Source organism: Myotis myotis, unplaced genomic scaffold (assembly GCF_014108235.1).
Source record: "Myotis myotis isolate mMyoMyo1 unplaced genomic scaffold, mMyoMyo1.p scaffold_m19_p_8, whole genome shotgun sequence".
Taxonomy (NCBI): domain Eukaryota; kingdom Metazoa; phylum Chordata; class Mammalia; order Chiroptera; family Vespertilionidae; genus Myotis; species Myotis myotis.
The window spans coordinates 61,470,753-61,489,717 of NW_023416390.1; the positions used below are offsets into that span (position 1 = coordinate 61,470,753).

Sequence of the window (18,965 nt, forward strand, 5' to 3'; positions counted from 1 at the left end):
ACCAGAGGGCTGCACCTAAAGCAATTGAGGATGCTTGCTAAATGGCAAAAATTCTCCTGACCCAAGTCATCAAGTGCTCAGGAGTCTGCATTTTCCTAAATTCCCCAAGCAGGTTCTCTGTCCATTAAAGCTTCTGATTGTACTTCCTACTGTGGACACGTATATCCTTCTCTTTACTCAGTCTACAAAGAGAACATGCATATCCCTCATAAGCAAAGACTTAAGATTTTCAGTTACATTTAAAGATAGGGACTTACATTATAAAATCACAGTTACAGCCTATGCTTTCAGGAAAATTGTGTAAAATCTCTGGGGAGTACTTGTTTCTGTAGAAATGCAAGGGGTACAAACACACATCATTGTTTCTTCACATGAAAAATGGGAATATGAAACCCTTCCTCCCATTTTTATTACAATTCCAGAAATCTTACTTAAGGATGCCTTCCAAACAAGAATAACACACTTCGAAAGATCTTTAAAGTCCCCTGAGCTAACCAAGCATCATACAAACAAAACATGGAGGAGGAAAAGAAAAATAAGCAAGTTCTGATCCTGATCAAGGCAGAAACAAACACAAAGACAGAATAAGCCTTAGATTTCTTATAGAAACCTAAGATAGAAATCTTAGATAGTTCAAGATTTAGATAAGAGCTATAATATTTTTCAATCACTGTAGAATTTGAAAGAATGGCAAGCTCTTATTTTGATGGTTTTTCTGACAATTATACTAACTAGAGTCTCTGAAATTTCATTTGCCCCAATTTTAACAACATGCAAATACATGGGTATAATTTTCAGAACTTCCATAGATGCTTGCTTGAACTTAATGAACACTAATATTTGTGAAGAGCATAATGTAACATGTCAGGGAACATGGGAAGAGGTAGAGAAGGAAGAGGCTTTCCACTAAAGTCAACAAGTGCCTAGTCATATAAAGAAAGCACCTTTATGAAGAGAACATAAGGATTGAAAATAGGGAGAAGTTATCAGATCTTAACCATACCCTTACCACATGCTTTCGACATCTACTTAAACATGAGAACCAAGCTCAGAATACTCAACTTCAACACTTACGGTGCTGTTTACAGTACAGAAACCATTAAGATGGTGTTTAACGGTATAACTTGGTTTTGAAAATGCAGTGATATAGCATAAACCACACCTTTTTCCATAAGGGAACTGATGAAGTGGTGGGAGTCATTCAAAAACAGCATTTCTCTAGGAACAAACCATTGGAAACTTTTGTTTTAAAATTATATGGCTTAACATAGCACTAAAAATAATGAAAAACTTAGGGATAGATTTAACAAAATATGTGCAAGACCTACCCACTGGGAAGCTTCTAAACACTCCAGGCAAGATATTAAAGCCCTAAATAAATAAAGATGCCATGTTCACAGATCAGAGGAGTCAATATTTCTAGGATGTCGGTTCTCCTGAAATTGATCTAAAGAGTCAATGCAACTTCAATCAAAATCCTGGAGGCTTTTTCTTAAAAATTGACAAGCTGATTCTAAAATTCATATAAAAATGCAAAAAAAAAATTAGAATAGCAAGAGTAATTTTACAGAAGAACAACGAATATTCACACTACCTTTATTTAAGATAGTAATCAAAACAGTGCTATATTTGTTTTGACAAAAGAAGAGAAATAAAGATCAGTGGAGCAGGAGAGAGTACAAAAATAGGCCTCACAATTTGTTTTTTTCAGGTACTAAGGTAGTTCATGAAAAAAGGACAGTCTATTCAACAAATGCCTGAAACAGCTGGACAAAGATATGGAGGAGGGGACGGGGGGGGGGGGGGGGGGGGGGGAACAGTGAATCCCCAGCCTTACTTCACACCCCTTTGCCAAAATAGACCACATACTTTAACATAAGAACCAAAATCATTAAGTTTCTAGAAGAAAGCATAGGAGATCATCCTTGTGACCTGAGGTTGGACAAAGATTTGTTAGGCCACAAAAATGCAAGACCCACTTAAAAAAATAAAAGATAAACTAAATTAGACTTCATCAGAAAAACTTTGTTCTTTAAAGGCATTGTTATATGAAAGGCAAGACATGAAACAGGAAAAAATATTTGCAAAATATACATCTGATGGAGACTTGTATCCAGAATATATGTTTTTTAATTTCTATAGTTCAATAATAATATAAACAACCCAACTTTAAAAAATAGGCAGAAGACTTGAATAAATCCTTCAACAATGCAGATACACAAATGGCAAACCAGCACATAAAAAGATGCCCAACATCATTAGGGAAATGCAAATTACTGCATCTTCACTATCATTTCATGAGAATTTGCTTAATCCACCATCTTCATTCAATCCTCCCTACTTCCCCTAACTCAACACTCATCCCAGTTTCCTAGATGTATAAAAAGTTACCTTCTAAAACATAAAAACCAAAGCAGGGTATGCTAACAACCTGAAAACCTAAACCTTAAACCAAGTCCAGTTGGGTATTTTATAATTTCTGCTTAGATCTTCCATAATTTCAAATTTTTTTTTAAATATATTTTATTGATTTTTTACAGAGAGGAAGGGAGAGAGATAGAGAGTTAGAAACATCAATGAGAGAGAAACATCGATCAGCCGCCTCCTGCACATCTCCTACTGGGGATGTGCCCGCAACCCAGGTACATGCCCCTGACCGGAATCGAACCTGGGACCCCTCAGTCCGCAGGCCGAGGCTCTATCCACTGAGCCAAACCGGTTTCGGCCATAATTTCAAATTTAACATAATAAATACACAAGCACACACCTCTTCTAAGCAGCCTCGTGTCTTTTTTTTCTTTCATCTTCGGATTACAAGATTAAGCCAACGATAGTTTCAATCTGTCAACCCACATGGTCAAAATGACTCCTTAAATCAAGTTCTATTCTACACGATACCTGACGAGGATGGGCTGAGAAGGGAGGTGGAAGCAGCTCCTTGAAAATGGTCATTGCTGAGGACCATCTCCTGGTTGCAACAGAGATAAGTAAGCCTGGTACCCAAACTATGACGAGTGCTTATTTTATAGGGTTTTAGATGCACTTGAGAAGTTATATCTGAGACTATGAGCACACACATCAGCAGCTGAGCGGTTGTATCTAGTTCCCGGGAAGAGCACTAGCAGTGTCAAGAAGGATAACAACCATCTAGGTGCCGAACGAGGGTACTTCAAGTACCTTGTTTGCCAGCCATGCTCTTGTCCAAACAGCTAGTATCCACCATGTTCATGGAGACCATTCAGTCTCTGCCCCTGCATATTTCTTACGAACCCAAAGCATATTTCTAATTCACTTTCCTCCTCTCTTCCTTCACCCCCAACACCTGCACTCTAATTAGAAATCCAAACCAATTTATAGTTCTGCTCTTTAAGTGAAATCAAAATGCTATTTTCCTACCACAGCAGAGATAAAGACCACAGGCACTTTCATTTCCTCAATGGCTTCGAAAATAACTTCCTTCAGAACGTTTTACTTGCAAGTTCATCAAGACCTACAATCAATGCTCTGTGTAAGTAGGGGAGAATATGTGGACTGAAAGCTCTCTGCTGTATACTGTCTTTGCAGAATTTTCTTTTGAGATGATGTCTTATTCTTTTTTCAATATCTTCTTTTGAAAGATTCAGCATTATGTTTTCTGAAGCACTATAGTCATAGCACATCACTCTTCTTTTTTAAAGAATTTTTATTTTATTGATTTTTATTTTATGGATAAAATAGGGCAAGGAAGAGAGAAAGAGAAACATCGGGTACTTCCTGCACAGCCCCTACCGGGGCTGAGTCTGCAACCTGTGCATGTGCCCTGACAAGGAACCGAACCAGCCACCTTTAGGTGCACAAGGACACCCAACCAACTGAGCTGGCCGGAGCGAGCACATCACTCTTCCGAGTGTGCACTCGAGAAACAATTTCAATGATGAATGGGCTGATGAAGAGAGCCACAATGACATGGTGATCCAGGTCATACACTGACAATTAAAAAAAAAAAAATTTCCAAACCATTGCGGTACATTTTGAAACACAGAAATTGTTAGTGCCAGCTCAACCACTTGCTGGAAAACTTCCAAAAAGCTGCTTTTCTATTTTATGAAAATTAAACAAAAACAGCCTTCCACAGCAAAGACTAAAAGTTAAAATGTCCAAGGGTTAGAACAATGTAAAGTAGTATTTGTATTACCTAGCACAAATTCTTGGCTAAAGCACCTTAATAAATCACTTAAATTATTTTCTAAAAGATAGTGTCAAAGGTCAACCTCAGTCTAGCCAATAGGCATTAAATTGCCTGTATGATTCTTCATTTCCTGTAATATGTTCCCAAGTTCACAAAAGATGCTCATATAACATAAGGGGGTCGTCCACGCCAGCTGTGGAAGTCAAGTGGTTTCGCTTGGGGGCGGGGCAGAGCTCTATAGTTCTATTGGACTTGCCAGGCAGGAAGGCAGGCAACGGGGTGTGCGTTTGGCAGAAGATAACCTGAAAGCTTCGAAATCAGACTGAGCCCTGGGCGTCTTGCTCTGACAGAGCATTTACATCAAGCTGGCAAAGAGGGTTAGTATTAAAAGAAGTAATTCCCCCTTTCTTTAGGTTACCTTTCTCCCTTTTCCTACCCCCCTCTCAATCCCTGTGAGGTAGGCCAGCACCTTTTCTTCCTGCTCTAAAAACTGGATGACAAAGGGAACCTCTGGAAGAGGAAAAGTGTATGCCCGCTTCTAGGTTCAGACTCGATTTTCTGTGACTCCAGAGATACTTACTAAACATGAGGAAGCTCATCATGCAGCACCTGCTTCTCCGGGATTTAGAATCAAGGAATCAAGAGACCCTGAGTTAGTCTTAATGGAAGGGAAACTTTGCTTTTGGGGAGGGGGGATGGGGGGACGGAAAACTTGCCTTCTTTTTCATGTACCAGCAACTAACTCAATACCTTTCTTGAAGATTTCAAGAAAAGGAAGATGGTCTCTTTAAAAATATCAAGTCAGAACACAACCCGGAGACAAAATTTTGTGTTTGTGTTTTAATTTGGCAAAAATACATGCCCCACAGCCCATTCCTGCCTGGCACACTGCTGGAACTCAGGACAAACTGGTGCTAGCAACCATTTAGAGTCTTTTCCCGCCTCCAAGTGAGTTCTGGGGAAACTCAGATCCATGCCATCTCACTTCCCTCTTGGCTTTCCCTTGCCTGTACAACTAATTGCGTAGTCAACAAGTAAATTAACAAATACATAAGTAAAAGCCAGTTGTAATACTGAGTAGAACCTAAAACAAATGAAACTATCAAAATTGGCAGAGACTAGCTTTCACTAAACCTTTTCTTCTCTTTGTGTGCATTCAGCTAGCCTACATTTCTCACCCCCCTTGCAGGTCTAGCCAATGGGGTGAGACTGCTGGTGGTGCACACTACTTCCAAGCCTGGCCCAGAAACTCTGCAGGTGTGAGCCTGTGTGTTCGTTCTTCCTTGGTTGGAGACAACCCCAGAGCACGCTGAAGCCTCACCTGGGTCCCCGATTAGGTCTGTAGAATTTAGCCCCTGATGGGTCCTTCACTCAGTAATTTTAGTTATTAGTGATTTACTTAATAAAGACATTGGTATCTTATTTTGAAACTTTTTATATTATAGGAAAAAGACAAATAATTACATTCAGGAATGAAACAGATCTCAAAAACCTCGTAATGATTTGAAAATAGATAGCGTTTCACATACCACAGAATTATTGAAATACAGTAAAATGTAAACTATTTCACATCAAACAATATTAAATAGAGTAAAAAAATATCAGCTAGCCAGAAGACTGGCTGAAAAAGGGGGCGAGGGCAGGGGAGATGGCTGTGTGGTAACCAAACAGCTGGGAAAGCCAGATGAAGTGACTGTGGCTAAATGTAGAATCAAAGCCTGGAACTTGAGGACAGGGGCTGAAGGCAGATTAAGTCTGGAGTCTGGGAGCCTGGGGAGAGGGAGTATGGCAAGGGGAAGGGGACTGCTGTGTCACTATCTGTCCATAGTATAGCTCAAATAATTAACAGGGCAGCCACCAACATTGAAGTAGGCTATAGCGTCCTTCCCCCACCCACCCCCACGACACCATGTCAATACCTATTTATTACCCCTTGTATTCCATTGTGTAGATGTACCACTATTTTTAATCCACTCATCTGCTGATGGGCACTTAAGGCTGTTTCCAACTCTTAGGTATTGTAAATTGTGATGCTATGAACATAGGAATGCAAATATCCTTTCTGATTTCTGTTTTCTTGGGATATATTCCTACATGTGGGATTACTGGGTCAAATGGGAGTTCCATTTTTAGTTTTTCGAGGAAACGCCATACTGTTTTCCACAGTGGCTGCACCAGTCTGCATTCCCACCAGCAGTGCAAGAGGGTTCCTTTTTCTCCGCATCCTCTCCAGCACTTGTCATTTGTTGATTTGTTGATGATGGCCCTTCTGACAGGTGTGAGATGGTACCTATTGTTGTTTTGATTTGCATCTCTCAGATGATTAGTGACTTTGTTAGCTCTTTAAAATTTTAGAAAATTTTATTTCAGTGGCAAATTGGCTTCACTTTTGATACAAGTTAGCCAATAAGTAACTTTCTTTCCCTTTGAAAGACATAGTATTAGGAAATGTAAGTGAGGGATTTACAAAATAATGATATTCTTAATAATTAAATACATTCAAATGGTATGGGTCAGTTGTTGACCAAGACAAGAGAGCAATTCTTGCTGCAATGGAGTATCTTGGTGTAGTGGAGTATCTTGGTATAGTGAAGTATCTTAGTGCCCCTGGCCTGACTTAGCTCTGGCACAATGGCAGCAGGCGCCTTCTCCTTTCCTGATCAGACACATGCTGAGCCTTGAGGGTTGACATTCAATCTCCCCAGGAAGCTGAGTCTAGGTGGGTATGATTCCCAGCCAACTCTTCAGTCTCCCTTTTGTTTTGGTTTGTATCTCCTTCTCCCATATAATTCCATATAAGTCAAGAAATGGGGAGACCCCATCTCTCATTAAGGCTATAATGCAAAACAATAGCCAGCCATTAGGGGGCAAGACCAAGCCATGCCACATCCACCCCCAAAATAAATCTCACCATCGGTACCGACAAAGCCACAGAGAGGAAGCCTTCTAACTCAGCTCAGGTGTGGCACCATAAAATTCCAGAACTTGATTTTACACCCATAGGCATTAGTCATTTAAAATGTCCTGAAATTAGGACTAACCACTTCTACTTCATCATTCAGTTATGAACCAATCCATGCCCCCAACCAATAACACCCAAGAAGATTTTGGATGAAGCCTCAGAGATTACTTCTTATCTACTACAATTTTTGTTTCAGTGAATATTTCCAGGCCCCTGTGTAACAGGAAATAACTGAAAGGGGTTTGGAACTTAGGTGTTCTCATTCATCTCACTGGCCAGGGAAGCCTTGGTGCTACTGGTCTAGTCATTTATGCTCTTGAACCTCAGTTTCATCACCAATAAATTAAGGGAATGCATGAACAGATAGGAAAGGCAAAAGGACTTACACTTTACTTCACATGCTCTAATACAGTTTCTCTTTTTGACAAGCATATGTTAACTTTTTAAGTAGAAAAATAAAGAGTGGAGCCCTGGCCAGTGTGGCTTAGTTGGTTAAGTGTAACAAGTATGGTTAAGGCCCGGTCACTGAGAGGTTGATCATTAATTCCTGGTCAGGGCACATGCCCAGGATGCAGGCCAGATCCCCAGTAGGGGGCGTGCTGGAGGCAGCCAATTGATGTTCTGCTGTCCCACTGATGTTTCTCTCCCTCTCCTTTCTTCTCTCTCTAAAAATCAATTTAAAAAGTCTTTTAAAAGGGGAAATAAAAAGTGGCTTGAAATGCACGGTCTCTACAACCCTACCTGCTGTAATGATTTGAAAGTCCATCCAGGATCTCTGAAGCTCCCTAAGTGCAGCTTTTACCCTAAGCCAGGGGTCCTCAAACTACAGCCCGCGGGCCACATGCAAATACAAATATTGTATTTGTTCCCATTTTGTTTTTTACTTCAAAATAAGATATGTGCAGTGTGCATAGAAATTTGTTCTTAGTTTTGTTTTTAAACTATAGTCCGGCCCTCCAACGGTCTGAGGGACAGTGAACTGGACCCTTGTTTAAAAAGTTTGAGGACCCCTGCCCTAAGCTGATGGAAAACAGCCAAGACTCCAAAGCCAAACAGTGTAGCACAGGGTCTGTGTTTAGGGAACACCAACAACTGAGGCAGGAGTGAGAGCAAGGGGCATTCTTTGTCTGTACAGGTACAAAGAGCAAGGAGAGAGCCCTCTTATTGCCAAGCAGCTGGGGGTTTTCGTTTGTAATTGTCCAAGGAACAATTTCCAGCTCCTTACTCTCATACTACACCTCAGGCTACTATAAAACATGCCTCAGTATCCCCACAAAGTACTTGAATGTATGTCCAGATAAGGATCCAAAAGAAGGTCCACACACACAGTTATTTCTCTTATGTTCTCCTCCCCATTTTTCCCTATCTCTGTTTGTTGCAGAGGCAAATATCATGTTTAATGAGATATAATTCCCATTATCAGTCTCTCATCCCCTCTCCAGTCCATGGCATCCATTAATCTAGTTTCATTCTCTATGAATTTTTCATTCTGGACATTTCATATAAATGGAATCATAAAAGCAAATGTATTCTGAGTGTCCATCAGGTTAGATACCATAAAGAGATATAGATTATGTGCCAAACGTGTGTGTTTGTGTGCGTGTGTGTATGACAAGGTCTATGTAAGATAAGCCTTCAGTCAAATAAACACGAATACATTATATTTGTCATATAAATATTACGTCATTCATGCTTTAAGCTAATGGATTTTATTTTTCCCCTCAGAAACATACATAGGAGAAGTCATATTCATGTGGGTGACACACCAATAAGTTAGCTGTATCTGACAAAAAGTCCAGTTTTCTGCTGGACACAATTCTCCCAATGACTGTTTGATCAAAAAATGGTAGCTCACCGTGATGGTCATGTGGGTAGATGAGGCTCAGTGCCTGTACTAAAACTCCCTGGCTTTCTCTCCCTCTCAGGAAAGAATACCAGAATGCAGGGCAGAGGAATAGCTTGTACTTTTTCCTTTTAGTATATCATTCAAACACTTGCGTACTCAGTGAAGAAGGGAGCCGAAAGTACGGTTAAGGCCCGGAATGTGCATATTCTTGGGAATCTGACAGTCTATGCCGCATTACCTCCTAATAGCTATGCAACCTTCAGCAATGATTTAATCGCTCAGTCTGTTTTCCTCATATGTCAAATGGAGTCACTAATAAGTGTTACTGGTATCCTTTGAAGATTAAACACAGAGCTTTTGGTCGGAAAATCTGCTTACTAAATGCTGGCTATTGGCAACGACAATAATAATTATTACTTCACTATTAATAAATCACCCACAACTCAGAACTGATGGAGCCACTTCAGCTTGTGTTGAAGGGACTGCCAGGAACAGATGAAGTAGCTAAATTCTCCACGTCCTGGCATAGTCACATTTAAGGCAGTAATAACCTGAACTCTGAGGGGCTGAGAATCAGGCAAATAATTAGATAACTGATTTGCTACTCTCTGAGCCTCAAGCTGCCCGAGACTCCACCATCAACCCTATGGAGCCACTTCTGGTCTGAGAGAAGAGTAAAGCTGTTGGAACTCTTCCATCATCAGCAGCCTTCCCTGACTGGCACACTGGAGATACAAACACTAATAATTCATTCACACCCGGAAGGAGCAGGGAAGACCGAGTTGGCAGTGACTACGCCTGCAGGTCTGAGGAAGGAAGGACGGCTCAGCCCTTCCTCTCAGCGCTAACTTCACCGCCACCGGGGCCAATCTCCCTTCGCCTACGCTGTCATTCACAACCTGTGCGACTATAGAATTTCTCACCCCTTGGCCTTCCCTCGCTTGAGTGATTACCTTTCCTTTATAGTAATTATCCCTATTATATTTGTTCACTGTCATAAAATCATTTTTCCTCAAAATAATAGGTTTAGCTAATAGTCATTAAAAATGAAGTCTCGAGCAAGGAGATTATAAGTGTCAGCACATTTTATTCTTTTGGACCACGGTCATGTAAGCAGTAGGCTTCCTCTTCCGTTGCTATCTATTCTTAGTGCTCAAATATAGGATGGAAAAGGAGGGGAGGATTCTTACCGTCATTTCATTACTGTTTTAGTTAGGGGCTTAGGTCAACACACAATGAGTGCTGCAGAAACCCTCTAAGAACCGCAGGCATCTACTTCTTAGGAAACGTGGAAAACCCCTTAAGAAAACCCCTCTGCTCCCCTGACACGTTGTACCCCGCAATAGCGACCCCAGGGAGCTCTGGTCAGAGGAATTACAGCACTCCCAGAAAGTTTCAGGGTGGCCTGATGTAAGGGATGCGAGCACTCTGAAACTCATGGCACAAAATGAAAAAAAGCTGATAATATGTAATCGGCAGAGCCTACCCTCTACCTTTAGGGAGTGACTCTTCTACGTTTTAAAACAACTAGCCTATTCCTAGTCCTAGATGAAAGTGCCCCTCAAATCACTACCACTGCCAATGGACTACTATAGAACATCTAAAAGAATAAGGCAGAGACATATATACTGTCAAATGTATCAAGATGAGGAAGAGAGTGTGTGTGTGTGTGTTCATATATTTGTTTGTTTTTAAATAACAACATAAAAGGAAACTGGAAGGACATTTCAAACTCTCTAAGGTGTGCAATTATGAGGGTAGAAAGAAAAGGGGGAATTCTACTTTTTACTTTATATCCTTCTGAAGTGTGTGAACTTGTTATGAGTTAATGATAAATAAAAAGAATTGCTAAACACTGAAATAATTTTTTATCAGCCCAAAGTAGTCTCTTTATAAACAATTCACCCTCTTGCATGAATATGCATCAATATACATGAATGGAAAAGCCGACTAAATTAGAGGGCCTGCCTTATTCAAGCAGCATAAACTGCTCTGTGAGATAAATAGAAAAACAGATCATCTGAATTTGGATGCCCCCCTGACCAGACCAGATCGCCCAGAAAACCTAATACAAAAAGTCTAAAAATAAAGGAGAGAATCAAAATCATGCAAGAATAAAAGAAGTCATTTTCTAACTTTCCTTTGATCTTAAACAGGAAGGCAACAAGTCACAAAACAGAAATCCATGCATCTCCTGGGCCCGGGGGGGCGGGGGGGGGGGGGAGGGTGTCTAATATATTTAGGGAGGAAATCTCTTCTTTCATTACTTCTTGATAAAAGCATCATTGTTTCTTACCTGGTCACAAATCAGTTCCCACTTTTTCTCATTGTCATACTGCCGCAGTAACCTTGCTTTGTCAGGGGGTAGGTTCATAGCATTCTGGAAAAAGACCAAAAAAAAAGGAAAGAGATATGTCACATTCCACAACAGACTACGCATGGGTAACTTATAGGCAGATCAAGGAACACTACTGTGGTTCTTTTATGATTTCTTTTCTAGCATCTCATCAAACTGAAACACCTGAAGAAGTCATTTAAACATCAAATCAGTTCAATGGAAGGTGGAGACCCTGAAGTCCTATGCTTGGACATCAAGGTAGTCTGCACTGAAGCAAAGGAAATGCATTATTTCTCATTTACTCAACAGAAAGCGCTCCCATTCTTCTCAACAGAAGGTCATGAATTGTTGAAAAGATATTGCCCCAATTTATTTTTAAAGCACTGCAGCCCCCAGACGCGGAACAGAAAACACCAAAAGAAAATGTAATGACCAGAACCACTGACAGATACTATCAACTTTTACTCCCTTTGACAACACCTATGAGTAAAAGAACAGCTTGGTTTTTTAAAATTAATTAATTAATTTTTATATAAGAGAAAGTTTATTTAGAAAGTAGAAGAAATGGGCTCAGGAAACAGTTTACAGAGGCCAAAGAGGAGTACTTGGAGCTTAGAAGAAAGAAAGGTCAAGGTAATATGCCTGGGGGGGTGGAGTGGGTAAGGGGAGGGGAGAAGCACCCAGATTTTTTTATGTTGTTGATTTTGTCATCTCTCTGAGATTAGATGCTAACATTATGCTGGACATATGTTAACATTAGCAACCACAATTCTCAGTTTAGCTATATTAGCTTATGAAGTCAAACTTGCCATGAGAAATTGGTCATGAGCTAAATGTCTAGACATCACTACTCATATAGCCTCCCCTGTGTCAATACAGCGCACCTTCTGTAGTGCTAGTACATTCACCTGTTATTAGCCTAATGTCCCAAATAACCAATCCCACACATTCTCAAGATACTTGGCTTGGGTTTGAGGTGAGATCTTCAGCTACAGAACATGGCACAGTGAGAGTCCCAGAAGGAATTCACATCTGTTCCCCGGGCCTCCCGAAAGTCCCCACACTCTACACAACTGAGCCAAGCAGTCAATGAATGCCTCACAGCTATTAATTGTCGCGTCTACCCCCTTGCGTCAACACCCTACTTATCCCATAATAAACAACATAGCTCCTGGCCTGTGTCAATATTTGAGCAAATAGGTCTTGAACCTTTTTTTACAAGATCTTTTTTTAAAATTTTTACTTATTGACTTGAGAAAGAGAGAGGAGAAGGAAACACCGATTTGTTTTTCCACTTATTTATGCATTCAACTGGTTGACTCCCCTATGTGTCCTGACCGAGGATTGAACCAGCAATCTTGGTGTTCAGGACGACACTCTAACCAAATGAGTTACCCGGCCAGGGCTAGGCCTTAACCTTGTAATGCTTCAGCCCCTGGCTCTCTGGAGGACTTGGCTTATAGAGAAACAATTCCCCTGCCACAGTACTGTCTCATGTCATTCAGTGAAACACATTTCATAGCGGCAAAGGTCAGTGAGTTATTCTCACTTCATAGAGACAAAGAATTAACCTTGGATAATTTGGTAGATATGACACAATAATTTCCCCTTAAACTCAATCAAGCATCCAGATTGGAATGCCTAAGTAGGTGGTAAACATACACCACTTACTAATTCAAATCCAGTCCATTTAAATTTAATAAACTGTCTTAAGAATATTTAATTTTTAAATTACCCCCAAATTATGACAACATAATTAGAAGAGCTTTGGACTCCAGAGTTTTTGATGGGCCTGCCAAGGTTTCTCCATAGAAATACTAAAATGGGAAAAATATTTTCACATGGCCCAGCTCCACAGAACATCTACTTGAACTGGAATAAAAAATACCTATTTGTATTTATTTGTTATTTTAATATTATAATGTTGAAAAAGAAAAAACTCCTGGAATAAGGCAAAGGTGAATTCCACAAATATCCTTCTGAGGGAGCCCAACATTACTGGCCATTATATAACCAGTCCATCACTGTTTATTTGCACCCTAGAGATGGATTACTTCCTCTTAAACTGATTTTGACCTCATGTGAGTGCCCCTGGGTATGATTTAGCATTAAATAAGTACAGTAAGTTTACGAGGTAAATTAAATGAGTTTTCTCAGAGTCCTTATTAATCTCTTGCGATATAAAGGGAATAAGAAAAAGAATGGCTGAGCTACAAGGTGCCCACCATGGTATAGGTACCTTGCACACAATCTCATGTAATCTTCATAACAAGCCCATGGGATAGATGTAATTTCCCGTATTTTATACACGAGGAAACAGACCTGGGAGAACTGGGTTAACTTGCTCGAGATTAGACAGCTTTACGGGAGCAAAACCAGGACCTAAACTTAGTCTGTGAGGCTCCCAAAGACAAACACTGAAAATGGCACCAAGCTTTTTCTTTTCTTTTTTCTTTTCTTTTGCAAGGCAAAAGAGCAAATAACTGACTTCCTGTTAGGACTCTACTCAACACTCGACACTCGTATGGAAGCCACGTGCAAACCCTGCTACAGGAATCAGATGCAGGCCCCGTCATTATTGCAAAGAGAAGGCCAAGAGTCTCCTTTCTGGGTCTACTTTTATTTTAATGAAACAGTCTTTAATTCAAAAAATGTTATGAAGCACTACCCTGTACAGTACTGTGCTACATGGCACAGTGGGAGACTACACAGATGTGGTCCCCCTGGAGCATCATGTTACGGTGAGGAGATACAGGTAAAGCAAATGAATCTTCTTAAACTCAGATGGGTCTTGATCAAGATTATGGAAGGGCAACTTTGGATTGGGCGATGTGGAAGACCTCTCAAGAAAAAGTAACAATTAAGAGGAGTCCTAAAAATGAGGAGAGAGCCAGGTGACAGCATTCAGGGCAAAGGAAACAGGGAAAAGACGCAAAGGCAGGAAACAGCTTGGCGCATCACAGAGCTGAAAGAGAGACACCATAGCTGGAAAAAGGGGAAGAGGAGGAATGGGGAAAAGATAAAGTTGGAAAGGTAAGTCAGGGCTATGTCATGCCCAGCCACGCAGGCCAGGGTAAATTCTTTTTATTTAGCTACAGCGCAAAGGGAAGCCAGTGAAGGCTTGTAAGCATGAGATGACATAATCAAGTTACATTTTACAAAGATGACTGTAGACGCCACGTGGAGAACTGATCAGAAACAGTGGAAGTGGAAGCAGGGGGGCCAGTTAGGAGGCCAGGGCAGTAGTTCAAATGGATGATGATGGCTGATGGCACATCCAATGAAGCAAGGTAGATGGATGTCAGACAATTACATGAAACTGACTGGCTAAATTTGCGGGCTGAGGAAGGATGTCAAGAATTAACACCTTGCTCCTCCCTTCCTTGAGTTACTAGGTAAACGGTGGTTCATTTAGTGAGAGCGGCACACAGCAAAAGAAGGTACAGATCTGGAGCAGGTGGTGAAGAGCAAGATGTATAAATGGTCCTGTTTATGTCTGAGAGAGCGGAGACATCCAAGAGAACAGTCAAGCAGGTGGACACATAATTCCGGAGACTGAAAGAAAAGGGTGTGTGTATTCTTCTAAATGAGGAGCCTTAAGAATCTGTGGGCCTGATGACTAGGTATTGTTGGGAGAAGTTGTTCAACATCAGGACACCAAAACTTATACTGCACTTGGTAATCATTTATCTAGAATAACCCCTTCCGCGAGTCAAGCCTATGAACTGTTCAGGCATACATTGCACAGCTTAATAATTCCACAGGTACGGCGAGGAGGCGGCTCTATTTAAAATCAGAGACTCCGCAGAGGCCTGGCGAAAGTTCAGGGATGTTGTGATTAGCTGGTAATACCTGCCCTCAACCTTTGTTAGAGGGAATTCATTCCTTTCATGCTGCATAGGGCAGGACCCTGGAGACCAAGCTAAATGTTTGTGCAGGTAATTCATAAGAGCCCACGCTATTTGCTGAGGAAAATATGGGCTCTATCGCTAGGTCCCTTTGCTGTACAAAATTAAATTGCTCTCCTATTTGGCTGAAAATATAAATTTGCTTCCAAGTTTTCTAACAGTGACATCTACATGTTGTGATATCTATGACGTAGGACTCACCGTGTCCTTTCATCCATCAATCCATCCACTATGTACTGGGCTTTGACCATGTGCCAAAATTTCTGAAGGCCCGGAAGAGAATTTCATCGTGAAGTTGTTGCACTCAAGTACAAGCTAAAGGTCCACTGAAGACCTGCTATTTGAGTTAAGAAGTTTAATGGTTGTTAATTATCTATGCCTAGATTATACAAGTTCCTAGCTAAAAGAAATGAGACCACCTAAGAACATTCATTCTATAAGGAATATCCCTTTACTTCCTTTAAACCTGGCAGACTTTTAAGAATCAACTCAAGCCCTAACCGGTTTGGCTCAGTGGATAGAGCGTCAGCCTATGGACTCAAGGATCCCAGGTTTGATTCCGGTCAAGGGCATGTACCTTGGTTGCGGGCACATCCCCAGTAGGGGGTGTGCAGGAGGCAGCTGATCGATGTTTCTCTCTCATCGATGTTTCTAACTCTCCCTCTCCTTTCCTCCCTTTAAAAAATCAATAAAATATATATTTTTTAAAATCACCTCAAATGTCATTAGCAGTAGAGCCTTCCTCCAACTGCTCCAATGGAACTGTGCACGCCTCCATTACAGCACCTAGGACACTGTTCCCCAATAATCCGTTTACCCATCCAAATTCCCTACTCAGCTCAGTAAACACCGTAGTACTTCCAGGACTTCTCTGTTCATCCCCAATGTATGGCAGAGTATCTGGCAAAAAGTAGGCACTGTGTAGGTTGCTGAATAAATGAAAAGCAAACTAGGTGTCCTACTCTGCAGTCTAAAAACATCTCCATTGACTTAGCATTTATGTTTCAGCTATTAACAAAGTCTATACACTGAAGAGTGTTTGTTTCTTAGAAAACCTCAGTCAGTGATATTATTACTCACTAGTAATTATCTCCCAAACATGAATTCATGGGGGGAAATCTTCAAGTTCAATTCTAGCAACATTTCCCTCAAGAAAAATGATGTTTTGGGCATTCTTCTGTCACTAATAATAAACCATGGAACCTGAACTTTGTTTTGTTTTTGTTGCCAGTAAATTCAAATTGGTATCAATTATAACAATGGATGTACTCAAAGTGGTAGCTACATTTATGGTCTATATTCTTTTCTTTTTTTTTAAAATATATTTTATTGATTTTTTACAGAGAGGAAGGGAGAGAGATAGAGAGTTAGAAACATCGATGAGAGAGAAACATCGATCAGCTGCCTCCTGCACATCTCCCACTGGGGATATGCCCGCAACCCAGGTACATGCCCTTGACCGGAATCGAACCTGGGACCCTTCAGTCCACAGGCCGACACTCTATCCACTGAGCCAAACCGGTTTCGGCATGGTCTATATTCTTTTTTTTTTTTTTTTTTTTTTTTTAATTTATTTTTTTTTATTGCTTAAAGTATTACAAAGGGTATTACATATGTGTCCATTTTATCCCCCCGCCCTAGACAGTCCCCTAGCCTCCCCTATCCCCCAATGTCTTATGTCCACTGGTTATGCTTCTATGCATGCATACAAGTCCTTTAGTTGATCTCTTACCCCCCTACCTCCTGCCCCGCAACCCTCCCCGGCCTTCCTGCTGCAGTTTGACAATCTGTTTGAGGCAGCTCTGCCTCTGTATCTATTATTGTACAAAAGTTTATAATGGTCTCTATTATCCATGAATGAGTGAGATCATGTGGTATTTTTCCTTCATTGACTGGCTTATTTCACTTAGCATAATGCTCTCCAGTTCCATCCATGACGTTGCAAATGGTAAGAGTTCCTTCCTTTTTAGAGCAGCATAGTATTCCATCGTGTAGATGTACCACAGTTTTCTAATCCATTCATCTACTGATGGGCACTTAGGCTGTTTCCAGATCTTAGCTATGGTGAATTGTGCTGCTATGAACATAGGGGTGCATATATCCTTTCTGATTGGTGTTTCTGGTTTCTTGGGATATATTCCTAGAAGTGGGATCACAGGGTCAAATGGGAGTTCCATTTTCAGTTTTTTAAGGAAACTCCATACTGTCTTCCATAGTGGCTGCACCAGTCTGCATTCCCACCAGCAGTGCACAAGTGTTCCTTTTTCTCCACATCCTCTCCAGCACTTGTCGTTTGTTGATTTGTTGATGATAGCCAGTCTGACAGGTGTGAGATGGTACCTCATTGTTGTTTTGATTTGCATCTCTCGGATGATTAGTGACTTTGAGCATGTTTTCATATGTCTCTTGGCTTTCTGAATGTCCTCTTTGAAAGGTGTCTATTTAGGTCCTTTGCCCATTTTTTGATTGGATTGTTTATCTTCCTTTTGTTAAGTTGTATGAGTTCCCTATAAATTTTGGAGATTAGGCCCTTATCGGATATGACATTGGCAAATATGTTTTCCCACACAGTGGGTTTTCTCGTTGTTTTGTTGATGGTTTCTTTTGCTGTGCAGAAGCTTTTTATTTTGATGTAGTCCCATTTGTTCATTTTCTCTTTAGTTTCAAGTGCCCTAGGAGCTGTATCAGTGAAGAAATTGCTTCGGCATATGTCTGAGATTTTGTTGCCTTTGGATTCTTCTAGAATTTTTATAGTTTCCTGTCGTACATTTAAGTCCTTTATCCATTTTGAGTTTATTTTTGTGTATGGTGTAAGTTGGTGGTCTAGTTTCATTTTCTTGCATATATCTGTCCAATTTTCCCAGCACCATTTATTGAAGAGACTATCTTGGCTCCATTGTATGTTCTTGCCTCCTTTGTCAAATATTAATTGAGCATATTGGTTCGGGCCAATTTCTGGGCTCTCTATTCTATTCCATTGATCTATATGCCTATTCTTGTGCCAGTACCAGGCAGTTTTGAGAACAGTGGCTTTGTAATACATCTTGATATCTGGTATTGAGATCCCACCTACTTTGGTCTTTTTCAGGATTGCTGCAGCTATTCGAGGTCTTTTTTTATTCCAGATGAATTTTTGGAGAGTTCGTTCTAGATCTCTGAAGTATGCCGTTGGTATTTTAATGGGAAGTGCGTTGAATTTATAGATTGCTTTGGGTAGTATGGACATTTTAATGATGTTGATTCTACCAATCCATGAACACGGTATGTTCTTCCATCTGTTTATGTCTTCCTCTATATCTTTTTTCAATGTCCTGTAGTTTTCTGAGTAGAGGTCTTTTACCTCTTTAGTTAAGTTTATTCCTAGGTAGCTTAATTTTTTTGGTGCGATGGTAAACGGGATTGTTTTTATAATCTCTCTTTCTGGAAGTTCACTATTGGTGTATAGAAATGCCTCAGATTTCTTTGGGTTAATTTTGTATCCTGCTACATTGCCAAATTCATGTATTAAGTCCAGTAGCTTTTTGATGGAGTCTCTAGGGTTTTGTATGTATAATATCATGTCGTCTGCAAATAAGGACAGTTTTACTTCCTCTTTTCCAATTTGGATGCCTTTTATTTCTTCTTCTTGCCGAATTGCAATGGCTAACACTTCCAGTACTATGTTGAACAGGAGTGGTGAGAGGGGGCATCCCTGTCTTGTTCCTGTTCTTAGGGGAAATGGTGTTAGTTTTTGTCCATTGAGT

The 18,965-nt window shown here is 40.5% G+C and overlaps 1 protein-coding gene across 8 annotated transcripts in view; it reads right to left on the reverse strand.

Annotated features, from left to right (window-relative positions):
- Positions 1–18,965, reverse strand: part of FMNL2 (formin like 2) — a 318,758-nt gene that overhangs the window by 115,850 nt on the left and 183,943 nt on the right. For all 8 annotated transcript variants that reach the window (XR_004969607.1, XM_036320780.1, XM_036320775.1 and 5 more), the window contains exon 2: positions 11,273–11,356. Coding sequence is in view for 7 of the 8 variants with exons in the window: in XM_036320780.1 (XP_036176673.1) it covers positions 11,273–11,356 (84 nt within the window). In the remaining variant the exon portion in view is untranslated. The remainder of the gene's footprint in view (positions 1–11,272; positions 11,357–18,965) is intronic.